The 25062-nt window shown below is 36.6% G+C and overlaps 5 protein-coding genes across 10 annotated transcripts; 2 read left to right on the plus strand and 3 right to left on the minus strand.

The window, feature by feature from the left end:
* Positions 1 to 30: 30 nt before the first annotated feature.
* Nup160 (nuclear pore complex protein Nup160) lies at positions 31 to 6822 on the plus strand. The gene is made up of 11 exons (XM_034329354.2): positions 31 to 244; positions 469 to 782; positions 852 to 981; positions 1047 to 1573; positions 1638 to 2872; positions 3376 to 3597; positions 3669 to 4351; positions 4499 to 5202; positions 5579 to 5815; positions 5894 to 5997; positions 6456 to 6822. Exons 1-10 carry the CDS (start codon positions 160 to 162, stop codon positions 5993 to 5995), a joined length of 4239 nt encoding a protein of 1412 aa, XP_034185245.1. The 5' UTR covers positions 31 to 159; the 3' UTR covers positions 5996 to 5997; positions 6456 to 6822.
* LOC117606656 (uncharacterized) lies at positions 6019 to 7391 on the minus strand. 2 transcript variants are annotated; one of them, XM_034329392.2, is made up of 4 exons: positions 7250 to 7391; positions 6582 to 6716; positions 6370 to 6458; positions 6166 to 6305 (listed from the first exon to the last, which is right to left on the minus strand). In XM_034329392.2, the coding sequence occupies exons 1-4, from the start codon at positions 7263 to 7265 to the stop codon at positions 6192 to 6194; spliced, it is 354 nt and encodes a 117-aa protein (XP_034185283.1). In that variant the 5' UTR covers positions 7266 to 7391; the 3' UTR covers positions 6166 to 6191. The 2 variants fall into 2 exon arrangements, with proteins under 2 accessions (XP_034185282.1, XP_034185283.1); XM_034329391.2 differs by lacking the exon at positions 7250 to 7391 and having other exon boundaries at positions 6019 to 6305; positions 6582 to 6756.
* A 519-nt stretch (positions 7392 to 7910) lies between these two features.
* LOC117606639 (calcineurin-binding protein cabin-1) lies at positions 7911 to 20913 on the plus strand. 4 transcript variants are annotated; one of them, XR_013062518.1, is made up of 14 exons: positions 7911 to 8131; positions 8520 to 10057; positions 10134 to 10298; positions 10362 to 10550; positions 10611 to 10754; positions 10848 to 11028; positions 11150 to 12534; positions 12602 to 12977; positions 13399 to 14796; positions 16721 to 16884; positions 16991 to 17258; positions 17349 to 17495; positions 18151 to 20268; positions 20367 to 20913. XR_013062518.1 is itself a non-coding variant. In XM_034329351.2 (13 exons), the coding sequence occupies exons 1-13, from the start codon at positions 8048 to 8050 to the stop codon at positions 19816 to 19818; spliced, it is 7707 nt and encodes a 2568-aa protein (XP_034185242.2). In that variant the 5' UTR covers positions 7911 to 8047; the 3' UTR covers positions 19819 to 20913. The 4 variants fall into 4 exon arrangements, 2 of the variants coding, with proteins under 2 accessions (XP_034185242.2, XP_034185244.2); XR_013062519.1 differs by having other exon boundaries at positions 18151 to 20144; XM_034329351.2 differs by having other exon boundaries at positions 18151 to 20913.
* Positions 15057 to 17055, minus strand: LOC117606651 (nucleoside hydrolase). 2 transcript variants are annotated; one of them, XM_034329377.2, is made up of 6 exons: positions 17002 to 17055; positions 16458 to 16552; positions 16149 to 16389; positions 15915 to 16086; positions 15586 to 15836; positions 15057 to 15511 (listed from the first exon to the last, which is right to left on the minus strand). In XM_034329377.2, exons 2-6 carry the CDS (start codon positions 16520 to 16522, stop codon positions 15200 to 15202), a joined length of 1041 nt encoding a protein of 346 aa, XP_034185268.2. In that variant the 5' UTR covers positions 16523 to 16552; positions 17002 to 17055; the 3' UTR covers positions 15057 to 15199. The 2 variants fall into 2 exon arrangements, with proteins under 2 accessions (XP_034185268.2, XP_034185269.2); XM_034329378.2 differs by having other exon boundaries at positions 15081 to 15511; positions 16149 to 16344.
* Positions 20677 to 24214, minus strand: LOC117606630 (uncharacterized). Its single transcript, XM_034329330.2, has 11 exons — positions 24079 to 24214; positions 23616 to 23791; positions 23325 to 23534; positions 23026 to 23235; positions 22844 to 22956; positions 22553 to 22781; positions 21780 to 21944; positions 21495 to 21704; positions 21206 to 21418; positions 21013 to 21125; positions 20677 to 20925 (listed from the first exon to the last, which is right to left on the minus strand). The coding sequence occupies exons 1-11, from the start codon at positions 24141 to 24143 to the stop codon at positions 20677 to 20679; spliced, it is 1953 nt and encodes a 650-aa protein (XP_034185221.2). The 5' UTR covers positions 24144 to 24214.
* Positions 24215 to 25062: the final 848 nt, after the last annotated feature.

The following is a 25062-nucleotide window of genomic DNA, read 5'->3' on the forward strand; positions in this document are numbered from 1 at the left end:
GCGAATCGAGAGTATCGAGAGTATCGAGAGCGGCAAAATAAGAAGCGCGAAGCGTGAAGCATGACACGAACGGTTGGTGCCCGCTAAAATTTCGAGCAACACTGTGATGTAATTTTAAAGTTAAATTGATCAATTGTTAGCTTGAAAATAAGGTAAAGAATGGAAGAATTCCCATTAGGTTACCGTGAAGTTGTGCCTGATCAAACAGTTCCAGAAAAATGGAACGAAGTTACATTGAACACGGGTGAGTAATTATAACCTCTTTGTTAACCGGAAAAATGAAATTATTATTGAAAAATATCTAAAACGTACGTCTTATTTCCATTCGTGGATACGAATGATTATTCTTCTTTTAAAATGCATATTACTTCAGTTATTAAGTATTAATTTTCTGTGAAAGAGGTTTCTAACCTTACTTTATTTGTATCTTGTCAAATAAACAGTTATTTCATATCATGTACGTTACAGGTGGAAGCCAAAGCACTTTACAAGACATAAAAGTTCCAGAAAGAGCTGGCGGTTATTCGTACAATGATTGCTCAAAGTATTTTACGCGCAACCGCTTTATTTATTGGCATATCTGTCACGATGTGCTAGAATTGATCGAGCATAGTTTAGATATTAATTTGGCCAATTGTAGAGTAAGATATAAATTTACAGATACACCGCTTTTGGATGGTATCTCTATACACGAAACAATTAATTCGGTTATCATATTGATAGTAACTGTTTCTAGCGTTCATAAACTATCATTTCCTCACCCCGAAACAATTCATAAAAATGTAAGTATGTACCTTCTGAACCACAAAGAACTTGAATGAAAATTATTAACATCAATTTGTATTTTACAGGAACATTCGTTGAGTACATACAAAGATTTAGGTATACAGTCAATATTTAGCGAAGCATCATCACAAAATGCGAAAAGAATCAAAGAGGATCCTCACATGTTTCATGTTATTACTAGTGCAGGAACTACAAGTAAGTAATTAATTAAATGTATTAAATTTATTCAGTATGTTCAACTCATTTGTGTTTTCACATAGATTTTCCAGTGCCTCATGCAGCTGCTTCATGGTTTATTCCTCCTCAGGAAGCATTATTTGCTCTTGCGTACAACTCAGGGACTATTCTTCTCCTAAGACTAGACACGAAAACCGGTCTAGTACACACCAGCGAATTGAAACAGGATTCTATTGTGCCAAGATTTCTAAGCGGTATAGCGACTGCTTTCGGTGGCCGTAGTTCCGAAGCTCACGTAGCTATGTCTCTAACGATACACAGTTGCGGAAATGATACGTATTTGTTCGCCCTGTGTCGCGAGGGAAACATTCGCATGTGGTCGTGTAACAAAGCCCAATGCGTGGCAGTAACCGATGCAGCTATCGACCATCGTATCGCATCCCAGGGTGCCCAGGGTCACATGTTGAGGAAAACGTTAGGTCCCAATAATGAATTATACCTGGGTATCTTTTTAAAATTTAGCACCAGATGCGAGTTCAGTGTTTTAAAGCCCATTCAAGACAATGGGATATTTAAATTTATCAGATTGTGTACGAGATTCGCGCAAGACGTAAGTATTTACTAAATCAAGGTTTATTCTTATCAGTAAATCTTATCTGAACCAATATTTGCAGCAACACCTAGTCGATTTTTCTTTCACAACTACTCGATTATGGGCTGTTTGGAGGACGACCGATATGGACACTGTTGAAGTAACGCACGCACAATTATCGCTGTCTGGAACCCGTGTCAATTCCGAATGGGAAACAGCGATTCTGGAACAAACGCCGGACGCAGATTACGTCCTCGGCGATCCTGACACTGATCCGAGACAAGCATACATAGATTATATTTTTCAACCCGGACAATTTTCCTTGACGGATATAACGAAGGCGTTGAACATTTACAGAAGGTCCAATTGCATAGAGGAGAAGATCCTCAGCGTTTCCGAGTTGAAAGAACGCGTGTGCATCGCGGTGGAGGCTGAAATACAGGCTGAAATAATGGACTACGAGCTGATGGATGAAGATTATCTGGAGATCGCCAATCGTTGCTGGTCGAAATTTTATTCCTGCGTGATCCAGTATCATGCCAACAGCACCAGACCCGTTGGGTTACTATTACTACCGAACGTCTACGGAGTAATTTTACTTAAAAAATCATCGTTCTCGCTTCTGAGACCGATGGAAGCTCTGGAATATTTAATGTTCTGTAACGAAAAATCGTACACCTCTCGGTTTAAAACAACACCCGTTTTATCGCAAGACGACGATATATGCCAGGATCTCATTACGTTGATGTCGGCGCTGGTCTTGATAGAAGAACAACTATCTGAAGAGACGAAAGCAGCGATGAAGAGAGAACTGTATCATTTAAAGAGTCCGGACATCATCATCGATGATTTGTTATCAAGACTGATGTTAGAGTCAGAGGAACCCATTAGCGATTTTATTACGCATCATCCTAGCTGTCACAGGCTGTCGAATATCAGAGACATATCCAGCGCTATGGCGATGCTACTAGAAGCGTTAACGTACGACCTTGGCCAGCCGAATAAGTTGGAGATGAACGGGGACCACGATGCTTCGAAAGTTTTACTCAACATAAATCATTTTCTCAGCAGCCAGTTGGGTATCTCCGCAATAGCGAAAAGCGTAGCTCAGATAACGCTCCTGAGATTTTCAATCTGCAGAAATTTATTAATCTTACAACAGATAATATTACTGCGACCCGAGTTATTCGATTCGCGGTCTTTGCATTCTGTTAAATCATCGTTAGCACCCAGAACGGTAGTTTTAACCCAGGCTTATTATGTTGTCACGTGGATATGCGAATCTACAGCACTGTCAGCACCTGTTCAATCACTGTTGTAAGTTAGAATTTTCCTTAAACACATCTACATAGGGGAACTACCCAAATGTAATGCTCACTTATTAATCAAACTTTGCCACCCTATAGAGCTCGTCCAGCTGAACACGCCTATATCCCCTTTTAGGGGCAGACGTGTAATTGTTTAAAAGATATTAATAATCAAAATTTGTCCCACTTATATTGAGAAATATGACAAAGTTACATATACAAACGGTTAGCCCCGTGGTAAAACGCTTGACTCGCAATCTGAAGGTCCGCGGTTCAAATCCATAGGTCCAAATTTTTTTTTTTTTTTTTTTTTATGGCAGGTTTTGTGCAATGCAATTTTTATAAAATTTCAATTATGTTTTCTATCCAGTAGATTAACATTCTTACCGCATTCGAAATTTACACGCGTTTATTTGTTATGACACAAGCACTTCTAATTTCATTCATAAGTGAGCGTTGCACTCGGGTAGTTCTCCTTGTTGGCAATTTTTATTTATCAAACATTATTTTTAGAGATTCCAGTATCCAACGTTTAGCGATGTTGAAGTTCGTCGACGCTAGGACGAACATAGGCTTCAGACAGCATCGATCAATGTCGTTACTAGAATTATTTATACAGAACAGTGGTGCGAAACATGCCCATAGTTTAATGGCTCATACAAATTTGAATGCAAATACTTTGATCCCCTGGCATTATGGCATGTTGACGCACGTTACGCTTATCGCACAGCTCATGTATCCTTTTTATAAAAATATTCGTTTGCATATTATAAATTAACTTTGCTTCCTTAACGAGAGCCCATTAGATGGCCAAGATCTGGGAACTTCATCTTTCCTGAATGGCTGCTGTCCAGTTGTCAGTTCCTCCTGGTTCAGGAGTACGTGAGGCTTTTAAACACATGGTGCGAATGGAACAGCGCGTCCAGGAAATTTATCCTGGCAGTAGCGTTACTGGAAATGGGAGAAGTACAGAAAGCCTGCGATCATTTCCTTCGAGCTTCTGGAGGAATTTTGACGGACGAATTCCTAGCCGATGCCCTGCTCGACTCCAGCGAAATGTCGGAGAGCAGCGCTTTGATTCAATATTATTTAAAAGTTGTCAAGTTATTCGAGGAACGCAATGCCGCCGACTGCATCGTAGAGCTCGCTGAAACGGCTATAATGATGGCCGATAAAGATGACCCTAATTTACCGACGCTGCATTCTATAGTGTTCACGCAGCATTTGAACTTAGGGCATCACACGAAAGCGTACAATTGTTTAAATTCAAACCCGGACGCTGCTCGCAGAGTTGATTGCTTGAGACAATTAGTGGTAACTTTATTTGAACGAAAGAAATTAATAGACTTGATTTCGTTCCCGTACGTTGACATGTACGAGGATCTGGAAAGGATAGTTGAGGGCAGAGCTAGAAGCGTGGATCTGATGGAAAATAATTACTACAATTTCTTATACAGTTTCCATATAAATAAAGGAAACATGCGAAAAGGTATTATTTAAAATAATTAGATGATTAACACGTTGAAAATTAATTATTAAAGCTTTAATACGTCCCACAAAAAATGTCCGATTTCACTGGGGCGTTCAACGTGTTAATGATTAGAATAATTGAGAATTGATTTTATTGCTTTTTCAGCTGCTTCTGTGATGTACGAACAAGCCATGCGTTTGAGTCAAGAATCGCAGTCGGTTCCAGTTGTATCCAGACAAGCTCAATGCTTATTAGCGTGCATTAATGCCTTACACCTTGTATCCGAGAATTACAGGTGGATCGTAAGACCTGTGATCGATCAGAATTATTCAGAGGAAATGGATGATCAGGATATACAATCAAGAAGAAGCATGAGCGACAAGGAGATCCTGAATTATAATATAAAGAAACAGATCGAGGTTCTCGAATTGAACGACATAAAGAAAGAATACTACATCGTGGACGCTAGATTGAAAGTATCAAAAATAAATTCGGAACTGCAGGTGGTCACGCACGCCGGTCCCTCGGAACTTGTCATTATTTTGTCAACTATCGGGCTGTACACAACGGCGTTACATTTGTGCGACGAGTTTAAGATAAATAAAAGTTCCGTCTTCGAGAGCCTCACCTCGCAGTGTATACGATTAAGTCGAAGAGAAGATTCGAACGCATGGGACTGGCTTATTCAGAATGATATATTCGATATCGGTCTGACTAACACGAATCTCACAAATACCGCTTGGGGATTGTTGCAGTACTTGACTCTGAGCCACGAGAAAGATAGGAGCAGCGAACTGCATAAAGCAGTTTCTAGAAAGTTACTTCAGGAAGGCGCCTTTATACCTCAGTGGTTATTAATGTCGTACAAGGTAAATCACTATTCGATTAACATCCGGAAAAGGGGGTTGCTGGGGTGATTTTGAACAACATTTTCCCTTGCGAAAATATTGTTTGAAGCTTTGTTTTTGAATTATTAAAGAAAAACAGTGGCCAATCAGAGCGCGCATAGCGCGCGCACTCAGGGACGGCAGCCTCGACTCCTGAGCCCGCGCTCTACGCGCCCTATCATTGGCCAGTGTTTTTCGTTAATAATTCAAAAACAAAGCTTTGACCAACATTTTGGTAAAGGAAAAAGTTGTTCAGAATCACCACAGCAACTCCCCTGTATGCAATATTTAGGTCCCAATGTTTTTTGCACTTACCCAGCTTTTACTGTATTTAGTTTTTATTAATGTTTTGTTGCAGAAACGAAATGCCGCAGAACTTCTCCGTCTAATGCTGAACACCGGTAGAATATTAGAAGCTAGTGATTTGGCTGTGGAATATATTCATGCCGTGATGGGAAGCGGCAAGATAGAACATTTCGGTCTTCAATCATTCTTGACAGCTAGAGATCCACCGGTTTGGTTACCATTTAATACATTAGAAATACTTTTGTACGAGTTAAAGGAAGCCAGCGAAGAGAATTCAATATTTTCTGAGGTATTGCTTAATTTTTTTTTCGTACAAACTATTTTTAATAATAATTTGTAGGGTTGTATACGTTAATAATAATTCTAGGGTTATCAAAAATTACAAGAAGCGTTAAATATTTACAAAGAAAAAGTGATCAGGGTATCACAGGATATGATTCAACTGAAGTTCAGCAGCAAGAAGCACTGATAGTAAGGAAAATATTTATATTACAAAAGATACATTTAGTTAAAATGATTCATTATAAAAATATTCAGTACATTTTTATGTGTATATCATGGTATAGCAAATCTTGTATCAGTCTTGATCCATAGTATTTTAAACAGACTAGAAACGATGAGACGTGTTCATCGAATTTTGGTAATAGTAATATTAACAAAAAATGTTAAGCATATATGGGAGCATGGTTGATCGACACCAATGCTGTAAATATGATAATTACACCAAGAATCGAAGCGACAATCGCGGCAACGATATGCGGACATCTTTTGAATAATACCTGAAATTATTATAAATTTAAATTTGTATTCTAATGAAAAGTGAATAATTTCTGAAAGTATTACCATTAAAAGGACTACCAATGCGAGAACAAAGATTGTTCCAATAGGTAGAAGAAACGATGCTGCCCAATAATGTCTCTGTATTTCAGGATCTAAAGACAATCACAACAGCTTATATGAATAAAAATAGAAAAAGGACTTTATAAAGAGGAATTATGCAAGCACAGTAAGAACGAAGCTGCCATTAATCATTATCCTAACGAGTAATATCTCACCATTGCGCCAATGAGTTTTGTATACTTCATAAGTGGGTACACGAATTCTTCTTATAATAGTTTTATTAGTTATAATTACAGAATCAAGGAGATTTTGTGTATCTACCGATTGTACTTCGCCTGTGAACCAGTCTCCTATAATGTACATAAACACACATTTGTCATAATAGTTCATAATCGATACTCTTGTGTGCTCAAATCTTAAAAATGTAAATTTAATTAAAAAAAAAAAAAAAGAGAAGTAGGTTTGATTTTACATAGTTGTTATTGAATATAAATATTTCAGACATAAAATGGAGAAATAGTGTTATTTATATTATGATTTACAAGTGCCAACAATATTTTAAACCGTTAGAACCACTATTTTACTAAGTTCTTGTTAACAGAGAAATGCTAATGATTTTAATATTTTTATATTAATAACTGCAATTATTTGTATCGTGTTTACTTTATTATTTAATAATGACTGTAAGATTTGATGTTTGTTTTAATTCATTGTTGCTGATCATAGTTTTTCTAAATCGTTAAGCAGCGACAGAATGCAAATTTATAATATCTACCTGCAGTAAAATAAGATAAAATTTTTAAGTTTTGATAAAGTTTCTAAGTAATATGCATTCCTGATGATAAAATTGAAAAATTTATCAAAACATTATGACAATACTTACCCCAACCCATGAACATTGCTGAATATTAAGCCCAATTGTTCATTTATATTCCAAATTTGTATTAAGGATTCAAACACAATTTTCTAACTTAATTTGTACCCTAATTTTCTCTGAAAAAACTGTATCTCTTACAAGTGAATTGTATATACTTTATTTACGTCTTTAAAAGATTTAAAAATTAATCACAATTCGAAAGGGAATACTTATGAAAAACGCGAGTAATTAAGCGTTTAAAATTGATAGATTTATGTATGTAACTTGTTACGAATATTAGTATGATTGTAAAATTCTAAGTAAATCAAATGGTACAATTATATTACTACTACAAAGTATAGGATAAGTATTACAATATGTGCGAAGCGTGTAACTACATCGAATTATCTTTAAGTCTGCAGATATCGCATATACAGTGTGTTGAAACGATGATTTTTATCAGTCAATTTTATTCGATCCAATAAGTACAATATACGCTTAAATAATATTGTAAGAGTGTGAATTGTATTATGAAAAGATTATCAACACCTGTTTGGATGTGTATGTAACAAAAGTTCAATGAAACATTAATCACCTATAGACATGACATCTGTTTATTTAAACGAATTTCATATTTTTATGTAATTATTAATAACGCATAAATATATTATTTTGGTAGAAACAATAATTTAATCGTGTGTTATTAAACACTATATAAATCAACAAGCACGTTGGAGATCAGTTAATATGGCGGCGCTAAAAAAAACCGGTTGATTTGTTGATGTTTTATAGCCAAGTCCCGATTTGAAAGAAACAATTTTGAAAATGATTAAAATATCAGCGTTAAACGAGGAATCCAGCGAAGAAAGTGAAGAAGAGGATGTACCAACGATTACAAAAGAAGCTCAAGTATGCTTTGACAGCGTTAATTTTTTACTTCTTAAAACAACTTAACCTATAAACTTGTCATTTTTCGAAAACTAATTGATTTCTATAACGATTTATATCTTTCACGCTAGATAATTCAAATAATTATACGACCTAAAAATAATATAATTGTATATTCAACAGTATTACAATTCATTGATTTATTTATGAAATGATTTTGTTATATGAATTATCCTAATGTTAGTAAACATATTACTACATTTCTGTATTTAAAGTATACATTCTTAATTCAAGTAGATCATTTTACCCCTTTCTCTCCCAGTTTCTTTGTTCAATAAAAGTTATAATTTTTTATTTGTTTTCAAAGACATATGCTCATTACTAATATGCCAATATTTATTTATTGCAGGAACAGATAGCTCTTACAGAATACAATAAAGCATTAGAGCTGTTGAAAGAAAACAAGCAAGAAGATGCGTTGAATATTTTTAAGGATCTTTTAGAAACTGAATTATTGGACGAAGTTGAAAAACCAGAAATACCCGATGGCAGATCTAGGCCGATGTTATCATTAAAATATTCCTGCTTCAAAAATATTGGCGCCATACAGGCTACATTAGAAAACTACGATGCAGCCATAGAAAATTATTGGGAGGCTGCTAACTTAGATGGTACTGATGTAACGTTATGGTATAGAATAGGCATGTTAGCAATGAAAATTTCCAATTTAGAACTAGCATGTTCATCGTTCAAACAAGGCTTGAAGTGTAATTCTAATCATTGGCCCTGTTTGGATAACATGATAACTGCCTTGTACGCGGTTCCTGACTACATGAACTGTCTTTTATATATTTCTATGGCTCTAGAGCGCGATCCCAATTATGTGAAAGGTTTGGCTTTTCGTGAAAAGATATTTAAAGACATTCCATGCCTCGAAGAGTGCTATAAATTGTACAACAGCGATTGGCAATTAGATCCGCCGCTGTATACCGAATACGACCGTGTAATTGGGGAAAAATTAATAAGAGAAGCGCAAGAAGTAGCAGGGAAGTGGGTGGAAGCTTGCAAAGCAGAATTCACAGCGAAACCATTACCAGAGCTGACGCTAAGAAAGCCCATAAAAAGTTACACCTGGGTAGATTTAGGAGAATGTTTACTGGACATGCATAAATACATAACCGAGAATGATTTAAGTTTTGTCAGTAGGATTAATTTGGCGGTTCAAAATTTTGAAGAATCACCCAAGAGTAATGCAGAGGGTGATATCCAAGAGAATAATAATGTAAATACTGATACGGAAGTATCCCAAAGTGCTGTTGTAAAGAAAGAAAATGACGTTGACAAATTAATAAGAATGGACATAGACGAAGCTAACTCTCCTTTTGAAATATCTGACGACAATCAAGTATACGGTGGTACTGACACTATGATGGATATAGATCCAGAAGATGATAAAAAATCGTCTTCCTCAGATGTACAGATAATAGAAGATGATGATCCCTTGAGGATTTCAGACACGGATGCTGCTGAAGAACAGAATCAGCTGAAGAATGATTTGGAGGAGCAAGGTAATTTTGAGGAGGATGAAAATGGAGATAAAATGATGGACGATGCTTATAACAGTGAGAACAGGATACAGAATGACAATGCTAGTGATAAGGATAGTAATAAATCCAACGATAAAGAATATGAAAAAGATTCAAAGAAGACAGACAAGGATCAATGCAAAGGGGATGAAAAATCAAATGATAAAATTGAGGAAAAGGATAAAGTACAAAAAGTGAAGAAACGACGCAGAAGTGCCCTGTGCTTTCTACAGCAGTGGGCTTGGAGTTGCAATAGTATGAGACGTTCAGCAAGAGTGAGAAGTTCAAACAGAAGGGAAGCTGAGAGAGACGATGTCCAATTAGAGGAGACTCTTAGAAGAATATTTCCTAGTACATTATTGTATGCTTTTAAAATATCTGTATATTTATGTAAAAGTATTTTGAGTCTTTAACATACTGTAATTTTTATATTCCAGACCAGACACAGTAAAACTGACCAAAGATGATCCTTCAAAAAATATGGATGATTCTATGGACACGATGGAGTTGTACCAACTATTTGCTAATCAAGAAAACAACAGTAACATTGCAGAAACGTTTAAAAGTTCGGACAGTTCGAAATCACCAAGTCCTGATACAAGGTGATCATCCAAAGTACATGGAAGCTGAAGTTTATGTTAACAAATTTTTTTTTTCTTTTGCAGTCGACAACAGCATTACTTTGGGACAGAATCAGAAGCAGCAGACGTAAACTTGTTTATTAATCAACACAGTGGTAAAAGTAATTTAATGATTATCATAGCAAGGTATACAGAATTTTTGTGTACTAAATGGAATCAAGAATGGCCAAAAGGAATGTCAGACGTATATTTGCAGGCGTATACATTTATGAGGTAGAAAATCTAACAAAACATTCATTTTAGAAAATGTTAGAATCTATATTTCTTTTCTAGGGAGCACATTCCGCATCCGTCATCGTTCGAGGAGGATATAGATGACGATGTCTTGAAATTAGATACCGAAATGACTTTATTATTTGGTGAGCTTCATACAGACAGATGGTTAAATAATAAACCGGATATCTTACCTTCCTCGACGTATGTTCAACCATATATCTTTTTGGTATTTACTACTTTCTGTATAAAAATATTGAAAAGGCGAAGCTGAATAAATAAAATGTTTTGTTTTAGATTAGATAAGCTCGGTACAGGATTACCATCGGAGGAATTAGGGCATATCATTTTTACTAGCGTTAGAAGGGATATTTTAAACGAAGAAAATATGTTTATTTTATTAAGAGTTTTGTGGCTCAAAGCCAATGTCTTTCTGTGTCAGGGGGATACAGACATTGTCATTGACTCTTTAGAATTGGTAAGGAACTTATCAAATATTAATTTAATAATTTAAATATTAATTTGATAATTTAATAATTTAAATATTAATTTGATAATTTAATAATTTAAATATTAATAAATTTATCAAAAATTTTCAGTTATCGAAACATATGAAGGAATTAGAAAAACAAAATCAAAATGTTTACCTAAAACTGCCCAATTGTAAACACAATTGTCAAATCAGTATTAAAATAGTAGAGAAGAAGCTTAAGTCTATTCAAAGGGGGCAGAAATTAGGAGAGATACAACATTTGTACGACGAGAAGAAGTACGCGGAGCTCGCCTATGTACTACAGGATACATTTAAATTTGCAAAGCAAGGAAACAAATTATTGTCCGTGAACGATAACATCGTCGATAGGGTGCAACAGTTGTCTATGCTATTGGACAGTTTATGGCAACTACAGCAGTACGAAGAATGTTACGTATGGGCGGAAGCCTGTCTGAACGAGTCATGGCAAAATTACTTGAACACCGCCGACGAGGCTGAACAAAAGAAATGGACCAGTTCAGTTTTAATGGCGCTTGAAAAACTGGAGTCTTGCACGATCGAAGTCAGCACTTTCGTCGTCAAGTATCTACCAGAGACGCGTCTCTCGAGATTGGTACAAAATTTAGTTCACATCGTTTGCCATCAGTTGGACGTTTCAGAAACCACCGTCGAAATGCCGCTGGAAACCGTTCTCCCTTGGATCCTGTTGCATTACGTTCTCCAGTACAAAGAAGACAAGGAAAGAGCAAAGGCTGAATCGTCGTACAAAAATAAGCATAGCTCTAATTATTCGGAATCGGACGACGAGGACGAAGGTGTCCCAGCGTCCATTACAATTTTATTTATTGCCCATAATTTTATAGGTAGACATTCGTGGTGCTGTTACAACGAGGCTAAACTTCTGTTCTTCACCTTGAGCCTGGTTATCCCGAAACTGGAGGCACCTCAGTTCTCCAGCATCAAGGGTAAAGTTTCTAAATACCTGGAACAAATATTTTATTGCCTCTATGGTCACTGCAACAAAGTGAACAAAGGTCGACCGAAGCACATAGAAGATCACGGGGTGCCTCAGATGAAAATGACCTGGGAAGGGGCTCAATTATTGTTCGATTTCTATAAACCCAAACAGATACCCGAGTTTTATTCGCCCAGATCTTTAACCATCAGCGCGGACACGGAGGAGTTGTTTAAACGGATCATAAAATTGATCCCTCCGGAGAGCAATCCGAATCAGGTTATCGATGAGATGATGGCTTATATAATGGGCGAACGGAAAACAATGGTAACGGTTAAGAAACCTTTGCCTCATTCCATGTCTACCATCTATTACTTGTTAGGAGATTTTTATTTTAAAAATTGCAAATGGAGCGCCGCGATTCGCTATTATTTATTGGACTTGTGTTTCCATCCGTCGAGATTAAGCTCGTGGACCGGATTGGCGATGTCATCGGGCACTGTAATTGAAACTTGGTTGAACAGGTATAAACCGATGTAAGTATTTATATATAAATCTCTCCTTGATATATCGTTTAACGAATTTATGATATTCGTGTTCCAGCAACGAGGATAAACTTTTGGCGAAGGCGAAGATGACACAATCGAGTTATCAGCACGCCGTTGAACTGGACTCTTGCAATCATATCATTTGGACCGAGTATGGAACGTTCGCGTACGTCGTTCATTCGTTTTGCTCGCGATTATTAAAGCAGGAAACGGACACCTTGAGCATGGAACGATTCGAGGTACTGGAAACTAGGAAGGAAGAAATGTTGGAGATTGCTCATCTGTGTTTCCAATCCTGTGCGCATTTATTTATCGGCGACAAAGACGGGGTAATACCGCACGATGAGAGATGGCTTTATCAGTATATGCTTGGGAAAATTGCTGAAAAGAAGAATCAAGATCCTCCTATATTTTTAGAACATTATGCAAAGGTATACACAATACAAGTTTCTGTGTAATGTGCAGTGGCAGTTCGTAAAGGCGTTTGAAAAAAGACGCCATTGCGCGAGCGACGCTCCTCTCTCCCTCGCATCATCGCGCGCAGCTTCCTATATGCGCATGCGCGCACAGTCAAACGCCATGTCGCGGGAACTTTGAAGCGCACAGTTCCATACAAAGATTTTTCTATCTTTTTCATAAACTGGGGGATGGCTACTGACATTAATCTTAAAAATTATATATTGTACAAGTATAAAGAAAGAATTAAAGAAAAAAGGACTCGTTATATTAAATGTTATCGGTAATATAAAGTGGAAATAAGGGGTGTAGCAGTTCCACAATGCCTATACGCGGGCCGCCACTGGTAATGTGTATAAAATATAAAAATTCTAATTCAGCTTTGTTTGATTACAGGCCAGCGAGTTGTTGTATCATAACCATGCACAATATCCGCGTAGAATAAGTCACAAGGGTCCACAGCATCTTTCAGTCGAGGCACTGGAAGTGCATTATCGAATCCATGCAAGTGTATTAAAGTATCTTGAGCAGCACGAAGGTAAACCATTGAAGAAATCTTTGGGACAGGTGCTTCAGTTGCATCTCGAGAAATCAGCCCAGGGGCCTTTCATGGAGCATAATTCAAAAGTAAATGAGAAGAGTAAAGAGGATAATCTCTTTGGCAGTAACAAAGGTTCAGGGAAAGAAATGGAGGTTTCAGGGGAAACGGAGAGGAACGTTGTCGCTATTAGTCAGCGTTCGAACAGCATCGAGGAAATCGAGATCGTGGATGGAACGACCAAAGGGTTCAGTCATCGCGTTGAGCAAATGAAAACAGAAACACGTAAAAGATCACCGTCGGAGCTGCCGCAGGACGACGTGAAGAAAATAAAATTAGGCAATGTATCTCATTTGCAATTGATGCAAGACGTCGTCGCTTTGATCGACGACGTGATTACAAAAGTTTGCGACATGGTTTTGCAAAAAGAAAAATCCGACGACATCATGGTGTTGTCGAGCGACGAGAGCAATGAATCAAAGTCGCAGAAAAAGAAAGCGAAGAGAAACGTTGAGAAAACGAAATCCCGAGCGAAGTCCGACGAGAGCAAGAAGAGCTCGATGAAAATGAACAACGTATTCGAAACCGAGAAGTCTGAAAATGTTCAGGATTTAATGGACGCGTTAATGAAACAAGCGATGGAAATTAGTCAGGAAACGCGTCAGTCTACGCCCGAGGACGAGGATACTAGAAAGTTTGATGGAAAATGGCTGCAAAGCGAGGATTTACAATTAACTAGCAAAGATTCGAAAGAGAAACCCAGCGATAAGAAGAAACTGCTGAAAGAAGAGATGACGATAAGCAGGAGGGGCTCTCAAGAAAGTACAACGACTACCCAAACGACTACAACAACCGAGACGAATAATTCAAGTTCCAGTAGCAGCGACGAATCGAGCAGCAGCGACGACAGTTCTGACAGCGACAGTTCCAGCGATACTGACAGCGATTCTGTTGAAAGTGACAATGAAAAGAAGAAGAAAGAGACTAATTTTGCACAGAAGGAAGAGACTATGACCGAGGAAGAAGTTGCTACTTTAATAGCATACTGTTTAGCTGGCCTAGAACAATGCATTTTAAGATTTTCCGAGCATTACAAATCTTTTTATAGGTTATCGCACTTCTTCTTCAATAACAAAACTGCCAAGGATATAACGAAATGCAGGAATCTGTTACTGGACACCTACAATTGTCAATTTTACCGGGGCGAAAATTTTCAAGGACTGTTTTCTGACAGGAAAAGCACTAATTTTTTTAGCGTAAGTATATTATAGAAGATGCCCCAGAAAGAGCGTTAGTCCTTTAAGGGAGTGGTAGCTGGGATGATTTTGAACAACTTTTTCCTTTGCGAAAATGTTGTTCGAAGCTTCGTTTTTGAATTATTAAAGAAAAACGCTGGCCAATCAGAGCGTGCGTAGCGCGCAGGCGCAGGAGTCGATGCTGCCGTACCTAAGCCCGCGCGCTACGCGCGCTCTCATTGGCCAGGGGTTTTTCCTAAATAATTCAAAAACAAAGCTTCGAACAACATTTTCGCAAAGGAAAATGTTGTTCAGAATCACCCCAGCTATCATCCCCTTAAAGGATTAACACTCTTTCTGGGACATTCATATTATATTTTTTAATGTACATTATATACATTGATTTAGCCAATACTTAATTAGCTCAAGATAATTTATTCAATAATAGTTCTTTGAAAGCAGTTACATCGAATGATAGTATAATTCTTGTGTTCTCTGGTCTGCCAGTCAAATTAGTGAAATCTGCAAGTACCGAACCTCTTGCGGTTCCATGTAGTACAGGATCCACGTTCGTTACAATTGTTCTGGTGGCAATTTCTGGTCGCAGCAGAACTGCAGCAGCCATTGTATCCGAAGAAATCCATGATTCGACTTTTGCTAAACTTAATCGTTCTGCTTCATTCAAGAAATTCATAATCGTTGAATTAACTTTTCCTAACACATTGTTTCTCCAGCCCTGTTCAAAGATCATTGACACTTTTATACAAATTTCTTGTAAACTTTATATTAATCATTGTTTGAAATAATTACCAAAGATATACTGCTATGTACACACGTATCCCATGGGAGAAGAACACTTGTCTTAGTGCGATTCAGAGTTATGTAATTGCTTTCTGGATCTTGATAAAAGTTGAACTCAATATTAGGTAGAACATTGCCAATGCCAAAAACGCTACCACCTAATATGACATGATTCTTTAAATATTTAAAAAATTCAGGCTCCAATGTCATCGTTGTAGCAATATTTGTTAAAGGAGCAAGACTCAGTAAAGTTATCTCCCCTGAAAATTACATATAAAAGTTAAGATTCATTGCAGCTGTTAAATAACAATTAATACTTAGTTTAAATGATTCTTAACCTGGATGTTGCTTTACTAAGTCTATCAATGCTATAGCTGCGTGTTTACTGTCATTTCTTTCAGCAGTTATTTCTTTACTAAAATTGAAATCTCCAAATCCATCAGAACCAAAATACATACTAGGCCTGTATACTTGTATCAATGGTCTGTCTGCTCCTATATACACGGGTATCTACAAAATCATCCATTATATTATACATTATCAATCAAAAAACATAATTGTGTTATACTTACATCGGTTCTGTTAGCAATTGTCAAAGTTTTAAGTACATTATTAACAACATTATCCAGATACGAGTTTCCATATGAACAAGTGATTGCCAAAACCTTGAACCCGTCAGATTCAGACTGAAGTGTCAAAAGTATAGCCATTGCGTCATCTGCTCCAGCATCAGTATTTATTATAAGTTTCTCCACAGCGCTGGTAGACCTTGTGAAAGTTTTAATAGTGATCTCTTTTATGATGAAGTATATACTGCCCGGAAGAATCAGTAGATATCAAATTATATTTAAAACATGTGTTTGAAATTTTATAACTTTTACCTGATGGCGAATAGCACCAAAGAAATTGTCACAATGAACATAGAAACTTTCATTGTCGCTGCCATGAGAAATCATGTAAAGGTAGAGAACTTCACCTGCATAAAATTGAAAGAACTGATGACAGTAACTTTTATGAATTTATTTAATCTTCAGGAACTACTGAGTTTTGAGTACACTAGTGTTCTATTATCTTGTTTATCTAAACTTTATTTCAGTATAGAACTTCTTATTTTAATTAATCGTTGTTTTCCTTATCTCCTCAGGGTGTTTGGCACATACCAAACAGAGAAGTCGACAGGCCAGGAAGTTTTGCATTTCACATGTCAAGATGCGTGACATTATTAATGCAAGTACTTAAGGAAACAAACGACGGTCGAATGTTAATGCAATTAAGCGTGCAACTTGGAAAAATACCAGAATCAGACAAGTATATAAATATATATATATATTATGTTACCAGTTTTATGTTAAAACAAGATGAATATTTAATGTACTCTTTTCTCCATTATAAAATCTAAATGTTGCTTTTCTAGGAAATATTTACGTGACTCGGAAAGGGAACAACTGTCCTGTCAAGCGCTAACTCTCTGTTTGCAATCTCTTAGAACAAAAGTTCAATTAATGGGAGCAAGTACTTCTGACGCTCCTTCTAATAAGAATACAGATGCCAGAACTCAAGTGCTTCTTGACACTTATTGGGTATATCAAAGAGCCTTGAAAAGTTATCATACTAAAGAGCAAACAATACAAACACTGGCTTCTTTATTGGTGGATACATATAAGACATATATTGGTAATAAAGTAAGTGCACGTTGATAACAAAATAATAACAAGGTACTTTAACAGTTTGCCTATCACTGATAACAAAATAATTCAATGATACTTCAACAGAATTTGGAAGGGAACGTTTTGGAGATTGCAACAAAATACTGTAATGATTATAACTGCAATAGAAAACTGTTGAACAAGTTCTTCTGTAATCTGGATAAACCTCTACCAGATACTCAGCCACAGCCTCAAGCAACATCCCCAGTTCCTGTAAGTTTTATACTGGGTCCAAAAAGTATTTCTGCACCATTTAAAACAGGGTACCTTGTTTAAAATTGGAGCAAGTGATTCAAGGTTTCTCGAGAAGCTATAGAAATTAATTTACTAAGATATTTAATTTACAATTTGTTGAAATCGTGATTTTTCATTGGAAGGCAGACTAGGCGGCCCCCCAAGGTCCAGGGCCCCCATAAGACGATTTTGCGTCTAAGAATGCAAGAGTAATTTTTACTTGAATATTAATCTAAATTAGTTATACAAGGTTTAATGTTAATTTTATAAATTTTATTTGAGCTACTTTTTTTATGTCATATGTGAAGGGGCCCCCGAAATCTCAGGGCCGGCCCTGTTAATTACTCGTAACTTCTAAGTGTATTGATCAACATATTTAAATTTTCATTGCAAAAAATCAGTTAAAAAATTTAAAAAATCCCCTTTTGGTATTTGTTTCCCGATTTCAACAAATTGTAATTTTTTAAAACGACGAAAGCACATATCTTAGTAAATTAATTTGTATAGTTTCCCAAGAAACCTCAAGTCATTTGATCCAATTTTAAACGAGGTACTCTGTTTTAAATGATATACGAATAATTCTACCACGTTTAAGTTCATTGACACATCGCTAAAATAGACCAATAATTTTCAGGTGATCGCGTCTCAGCCGCAGGTGACTTCAACATCACCTCAGTCGTCCCAAAATCGCAAACCTTACAGAAGTGGCTTAACGACCACCGGTCGGCCACGAGGACGGCCTCCCAATGTCAACAAGTATCTACCAACCATGCAGCACGGTAACCCGATGAATCAGTTTAACCCAAAAGCTAACTTCCCCAATTACATGGGGGCGTCGGGGAACCGTTCACTAATGAATCCTTACTTCATGCATCCGTTGGTGGACCCGAATATACTGTCCGCTTTATTATCCACCGGTTTAAGCAGCAGCATGATGGATCCTTTGTCAGCTATGAATTACCTGAACCAAATGGGAAATTATCAGGACATTTTTAGGCAGTACACGAACAATCTCTCTTCCCTCTCAAATTTAACCAGTGGATTGAGCAGCGCGATTGCCACCGCGCCTAACATCAGCAACGTATCTACAATGAGCACGTCAACTTCCAACATGAACGCTGCTCCCAACATGAGTCTGAACAACTTGAACAACTTGACGGTTCAACAGCTGTTAAGTTTAAGCAATTCTACAGCGACGACTGTGCGTTCCTCGCCCATGTATCAGCAAGCGGCTACCGCGATAACCACGACCACCGCGTCGATAACTAAAGACAGACCCAGCATATCGATAACTCCGGTGAACACGGCGCCTGCGAAGAGCAAACCGTCGAAGCAGAGCCCGCAGAGCGAACCTCTGCCGGTTCAGCTACCGAAATCCTTGCAAATATCGCCGCCCTCGAAGCCGGTCCTGCAACCGCCGACCACTCAGGTGTCCCTTCTGAAACCGTCCATACTTCAGCACGTCAAGACCAGTCCGCCGAAACAGATGAGCGCGCCGCAAATCAGGGTATCGAAATCGCTGACGGAGCCCCAGCCCGCCCACAATCCATCCCTGTCTCATTCTCCTCTGAAGAGCAACACCGGGACGAATCCAACGACGGTGCCCCAAGTGGCTCATTCAACAATGGGCCCGTCGATGACCATGAAGCAGACGCTGCCTATGAACGTGCCCAGTTCGGGGACCTCGTTGCAGCATAAACTGCTGTCGAAGAAGAACTCGCAGAGGTCTTACGCTCAGGCAAGCGTGCAGAATCCGGCGAGGAAAACGAAACCAAAAACGATGCCCGCGTTGTCCGGCAACTTCTCTAATATGTTAAACGCGATTCCTGGTAATTCTTCTATGCCGCAGCCACCTTATATACCTCCGGAATTAAGCGGAATATCTGTGAGCGCTGTGAATCCTCAAACTGGTTTGAAAGGTCCTGCCGCAAAGTATTCGGGTTACAAGAAGCCGTCGGTAAAAACGAAACCTACCTTACCGACGGATGCCGCTTCTTTACCGACGGCGTATTCTCAAGGGAATTCAGCCGAGGCTCTGTCCATGCTTTCGCAATTGAAGCAACACTCGCATTTAGAAATCATACCCCAGCAGAAGACTCATATGAAACCGAGTATGGAATATACGAAGAGCTTGTCTTCGGGTGTAACCGTGGTACCGCAAAAGGTGTCGGAGACACTAAGGTCGAATACGGATTGTATGACTATATACGATTTACCCAGAGTTAAGTCGAGCAGCGTTACCGGCAAAAAAGGAGAGAAAGGCGCCAACGATAGCGTTGAAATTATTACGTTAGACGATTGAATAACTCGTCTGCGATTAGAATGATTTTCCTTTTCCTACCAGATTTTATTAATGTATTATTCATTAGGAAATGCGAGCGACATTCGCAATTTTCAGTGGCCATGAAATGTCGTATATAATAATTAAGAATTCCTAATATCGTTGCAGTATACAGAGTTTTTTTATTTCCATCGAAAACGACTGAAATAGATCTAGCCTTCTCACTTTTGTGCCTAATGGAATCATACGTACAGTTTAGTTTTCATAAAAGAAACAGATGATAATACGATTATTCTAAACTGTACAGAAATAATGAAGACAAAATTCTTACGCAAAGTTATACGTATGTAAGTGTGAACTTTTCACCAATGAAATATGCTTCAAGATAGAGCGTTGAATATCAATACTTTTTAAGAGGCTCTGATAACAGTTCAGATAACGTACATATATAATAATGAATCTTATTTCACGGTAATTCCAGAGAAATGTTTTTTGCATATTAATAAAATGGATACATTATTTTTCTACTATGTACATTCTGCAACTGATACACTTTTCTTTATACATAGGCATGCGTAATTAGATATTAGCGAAGTCTGTACATTTTCTAATTAATAATTTATAAAAATGACCTTATGAAAGAAAAGTACGTATACATATAAATTTAATACTGTTTATTACAATTAAATAAGAACTTGAAGATAATCCTTTTCCATCTTGTAAAATTTATTTTTCTGTTTTTTTTGGAAGGATTATTACAAATGTAACGCTTTTATATATGTGTAATTTATACATTTTGTCATTCATTATTCTAACAATTGAATGTTAACAAAATATGTTTTATATATCTGTACATATGTTGAACATTTATACGTGTATCTATGTTAATTTATGTGGTAGTTTGAATGAACTTGCAGGTGAACCACGTACACCTAAGCCTGTTATAGAAAATAAGTAACCAGCATATGGTTGCTCTTTCAGTTCATTCTCCTTTAATTCAATGGTTGCTGATGTTACGTATAAAGTATCAAATTCAGGACCACCAAATGCGACGCTGGTTATGTTCTTGGCACCATTAATCTTGATGAAGCGCAACAATTCACTTGTTTTTGGATTTATTTGAATCACCTAAGTATTATATATATATTTAATTAAATAAATTAATGTTAATTATTTTTTATGATGCTTTTTCACAGTAACTAAAGGAATACTTACACCACCTCCACCAAACAGAGCTACCCAAAGATTTCCATCTGTATCAATAGTCATGCCATCTGGAATCCCAGAGATGTTATTCTTTTGAAGGTCAAACACAACCCTCTTGTTAGCTATAAAAAGAGAGAATTAAATGTAAATACACTTAAAACATAGCACCTTGTACTATATAAGATCCATGCAAATTTCTTACATATAGCTCCTGTTTGGAAGTTGTAATCGTATGCTACTACTTGACGGGTGGGTGAATCAATGTAATACATTGTATCGTTATTAGAGGACCAAGCTAATCCGTTACTTATAGTTACAGGAGTCACTTCTTTCTTTAGTGCAAGATTATTATTCATAACATAAAGGGATCCTACATTTGCTGGAAAAACTCCATCCTTCGCAAAACCCATTGTTCCTAATGGAAAGAAAATGTACTATTCATTATAATCATATTAAGATAATGTATGTTCTTGAAGAATAGCTCAACCGACCACCCCAGAATCTTCCAGCAGCATCTGTTTTTCCATCGTTCCATCTAGTTTCTGTGCGGCTGCTGTCTGCAGTACACAGCGTTTGAGTTGCACATTTTGTAAGATTCTTTTCTCCGTCCCAAGAAAGTAGAACAATGTCTGTACCGGTACTTGACAGAAATTTGTTAGTAGTACCAGCAACAGGTATGACAAAAGAAACAGGTCCGTTCTCTATTAATTAAAAAAAAATAAGGTGTCTATTAGAAGTACTGAAAACTATGAAACAATTAATTTTGTTGTATTCACCTAGAAAAGCAGATGTAATAGTCTGGGTTACGGGATCGAATCTGTAAATTTTCTGAGCAAATATATCAACGAAATAGAGCTTTTGTGAAACATGCTCCCAATGGGGCCCTTCACCAAGCTCATAGGGCCCTGCCAGTGGCTTAACAGTTACTTGTGACATCTTCCCTGTGTAATAATTGTACATATGTAATTACGTGTGTGTACATAGTATACTATTACATAAATGCCTGAATCGGTTACTTTGTGATTCTCTACAATACAAGTACTTACGTCACTATTTTTATACACTGACGATCGCTGTAACTATGTAACAAATTATAATTATTACTAAATTACACTACTTAGTAATCAAAATTAGTGTATAGAAAATTACCGAATGCGACTGTCGTACAAAAGAATTTCTTATATATAGTACGTATATGTATATATGATATCTTATAGACTGATAAGACTATTACATCTTACACTTATGTATACATGCTTGTACTTAATTAACACACCAATATAGTCTGACTAAATACATAAAATATACCGAGGTTATCACAAAAGAAACAAAAAAATAAATATCATCAGAGAAATAATGTATCACGGTAGATACATGATTGATAAAAATGTTTGGATTGAAATATGATGTGATAATCTTATTCTATTATATTTGAAATAAGCTATTTAATTATGTAATAATGTTGTAAAGAAAAAACAAATACTGATGCTGATATATTATCTTTATTGTTTCATCTTGTATGAAAACAAACAAAAATGGGTAAATATTCAAAGTTTAAATGAATTTGCAGTAAAACCATGTACTCCTAAGCCATGTACAGCAAAAACATAACCAGCATATGGTTGTTTAATCTTTTCTTCTAGATTTAAGCCACGTGAGGATGTTGTCACATATAAAACATCCAAATTTGGACCTCCAAACATTGCACTAGTTACTTTTGAAACAGGAAGTTTCACAAAACGGATTACTTTGCCATTGCGAGGATCTACGTTGATTACCTGTTCATTTAATAAATAAATTAGCATTCCAGACACCTGATAAACTCCACAGTAATACTTACACCACCCCCGTTGTATAGAGCTATCCAAAGATTTCCATTTGTATCTATAGTCATACCATCAGGTAACCCAGAAATATTATGTTTTTGTAAATCAAATACAATACTTTTATTAGCTGCAAATAAATGATCGTGATTTAATGTGACCTTTACTTTGTCTCTAATTTAGGTAAACAATTTCATACATATGGTTCCACTGATAGGCTCAAAGTCGAATGCTGCCACTTGACGAGTAGGTGTATCAATGTAATAAAGTGTATCATCCTGGAGATTCCAAGCTAATCCATTACTGTTGGTAACAGTTAATTCTTTCTTTGGTTTCAGCTCAGAGTCAATTCTGTAAAATGCCGCTTGTTCAGGTACAACAACATCGTTCACCTCTGGTCCAATAGTACCTGTAGAAAAAACATATGTAAGTAGTAAAAGATGTAGTATGTATATATGCAATTAAATTAAAATTTTTTCATAGGAAACTTCAACCAACCACCCCAGAATCTTCCAGAAGAATCAACTTTGCCATCGTTCCATCTGGTACCATTGCGATCAGTATCAACCACAGCTAATGTTTCAAGAGGAGATTTTATATAGTTTTTCTGACCATCCCAATTAACTAGAACAAACTTTGTTGCGACGCCAGCTACAAGTTTATCAGGTTCTCCTTCAACAGGAACAGCTACTCCAACTGGGCCTTTGTCTAATTATATAATAAGCAAAGATAAACTTGCAAACCAAGTTATTTTCCTTATCTTAGAATGTATGCAAACAGTTTAATTACCTATGTAAATGCAGGCAACATGTTTGGAGATAGGACTGAACCTACATATTTTTTGGGCCACTATATCAACAAAATATAGCTTCTGTGTATGGTGATCCCAATGAGGTCCTTCGCTATGTTTAAACGGTCCTACCACCGGTTCAATAATCAGCTCCTTCTTTTTATCAATAAGACTCCTGTAGGTAATAAATATAACTTTGTTAATTACACCTGTTTAGTAACTTTGTAAAAGTTCAGTATGAAAACGATGCGTTTCATAACATTGATGCTTTCATTTACAAAAATTTTATCTTAATAATAATAATAATAATAATTAATAATTATTTTCATAATAATAATTAATAATAGTAATTAATAATCACAAAAAAAATAATATTCAAATATTACAGGTAATACAAAATTCTGATATTGATCTACGAGTATCCCGTGAAGGACATGACCCTAACAGAATCCTTTCACTTACCTGCCATGGACAAAGGCTGCAAAGAACAACCCAAAAGATAATAAATTGCAAATTATATTTTGCATCGTATATAAAGCAACGCAACTGATCGCAAAATGCTCAAATAGAATTGAAAAGTACAAGAAACTTGCGACTTCTACTAGACAAGCCCAAAAGAAAAGTGACGAATGAGTTCCTCAGTTCCTATTTAACTCGCCGTTTAAATACTATTCCTACGTAATGTCGATATTGTCAACAGCAATTAAATGTATAACAAAGGAACATTTGTAAGCATGTTGCAAGTGGCAAACGTTGTCGATATTGGTACTTCATTAGATTCGATAACAATCTACATACGTTTAGAAATGATAAATTTTTGTTCCTTGATACGCGACACTTGTTCAATTAAAAAGAAAATTTCAAATTACATTCGTTTAATCATTTGAAAGTTTCAAGATATCGTAGATGAAGTAATTATTATCGAACAAAACATGAGAGTTAATTAATTCTAAATGATAACATTTCTTTCTTAAGATCAATGCTATAAGTCCTTTTATTATTCATAGAGACCATTATATTGTCTTACATAAATTTCGTATGTAAAAATTCATTCAAATTTTGAACGATGCACAGGGCCGAACCTGGGCTTAGGCAGACTAGGCGGCCGCCTAGGGCCCTCCAGGTCCAGGGCCCCCATAAGACGATTTTGCGACTAAGAATACAAGAGTAATGTTTACTTGAATATTAATCGATGTAAATGCAAATCTAAATTAGTTATACAAGCTTTAATGTTAATTTTATAAATTTTATTTAGGTACTTTTTTTTATGTCATATATGTAAAGGGGCCCTTTTTCGGAGCCTCGAAATTTCAGAGCCGGCCCTGACAACGCATGCTTTCCAATGAAGAGAATGACGTTTTCCGCCTGCGCTTTTCGATCGGTCGTTAGCGCCATCTAGCGTCATTCGATGGAATTTCAATCTCGTGTCGGCCAACATCATCAGGT

The sequence above is a fragment of the Osmia lignaria genome, chromosome 8 (genome assembly GCF_051020975.1).
Source record: "Osmia lignaria lignaria isolate PbOS001 chromosome 8, iyOsmLign1, whole genome shotgun sequence".
Lineage (NCBI taxonomy): Eukaryota > Metazoa > Arthropoda > Insecta > Hymenoptera > Megachilidae > Osmia > Osmia lignaria.

What these genes read in the sequence shown, in the direction of transcription:
- LOC117606639 (XM_034329351.2), top strand. Translation starts at nt 8,048, where the DNA reads ATGATTAAAATATCAGCGTTAAACGAGGAATCCAGCGAAGAAAGTGAA. An exon ending in TTTTAGAACATTATGCAAAG is followed by an intron (nt 12,978 to 13,398) that starts GTATACACAATA and finishes GTTTGATTACAG; the next exon opens with GCCAGCGAGTTGTTGTATCA. An exon ending in AAAGCACTAATTTTTTTAGC is followed by an intron (nt 14,797 to 16,720) that starts GTAAGTATATTA and finishes TTATCTCCTCAG; the next exon opens with GGTGTTTGGCACATACCAAA.
- Nup160 (XM_034329354.2), top strand. Translation starts at nt 160, where the DNA reads ATGGAAGAATTCCCATTAGGTTACCGTGAAGTTGTGCCTGATCAAACA. An exon ending in TACTAGTGCAGGAACTACAA is followed by an intron (nt 982 to 1,046) that starts GTAAGTAATTAA and finishes GTTTTCACATAG; the next exon opens with ATTTTCCAGTGCCTCATGCA. An exon ending in GTACGAGATTCGCGCAAGAC is followed by an intron (nt 1,574 to 1,637) that starts GTAAGTATTTAC and finishes CAATATTTGCAG; the next exon opens with CAACACCTAGTCGATTTTTC.
- LOC117606630 (XM_034329330.2), bottom strand. Translation starts at nt 24,143, where the DNA reads ATGCAAAATATAATTTGCAATTTATTATCTTTTGGGTTGTTCTTTGCA. An exon ending in TGTTGCCTGCATTTACATAG is followed by an intron (nt 23,535 to 23,615) that starts GTAATTAAACTG and finishes TTATATAATTAG; the next exon opens with ACAAAGGCCCAGTTGGAGTA. An exon ending in CTCTGTTTGGTGGAGGTGGT is followed by an intron (nt 20,926 to 21,012) that starts GTAAGTATTCCT and finishes TATAATACTTAG; the next exon opens with GTGATTCAAATAAATCCAAA.
- LOC117606656 (XM_034329391.2), bottom strand. Translation starts at nt 6,756, where the DNA reads ATGAACTATTATGACAAATGTGTGTTTATGTACATTATAGGAGACTGG. An exon ending in CAAAACTCATTGGCGCAATG is followed by an intron (nt 6,459 to 6,581) that starts GTGAGATATTAC and finishes GATTGTCTTTAG; the next exon opens with ATCCTGAAATACAGAGACAT. An exon ending in CATTGGTAGTCCTTTTAATG is followed by an intron (nt 6,306 to 6,369) that starts GTAATACTTTCA and finishes TAATAATTTCAG; the next exon opens with GTATTATTCAAAAGATGTCC.
- LOC117606651 (XM_034329377.2), bottom strand. Translation starts at nt 16,522, where the DNA reads ATGGCAGCGACAATGAAAGTTTCTATGTTCATTGTGACAATTTCTTTG. An exon ending in CAATTGCTAACAGAACCGAT is followed by an intron (nt 16,087 to 16,148) that starts GTAAGTATAACA and finishes ATGATTTTGTAG; the next exon opens with ATACCCGTGTATATAGGAGC. An exon ending in TACATAGCAGTATATCTTTG is followed by an intron (nt 15,512 to 15,585) that starts GTAATTATTTCA and finishes ATCTTTGAACAG; the next exon opens with GGCTGGAGAAACAATGTGTT.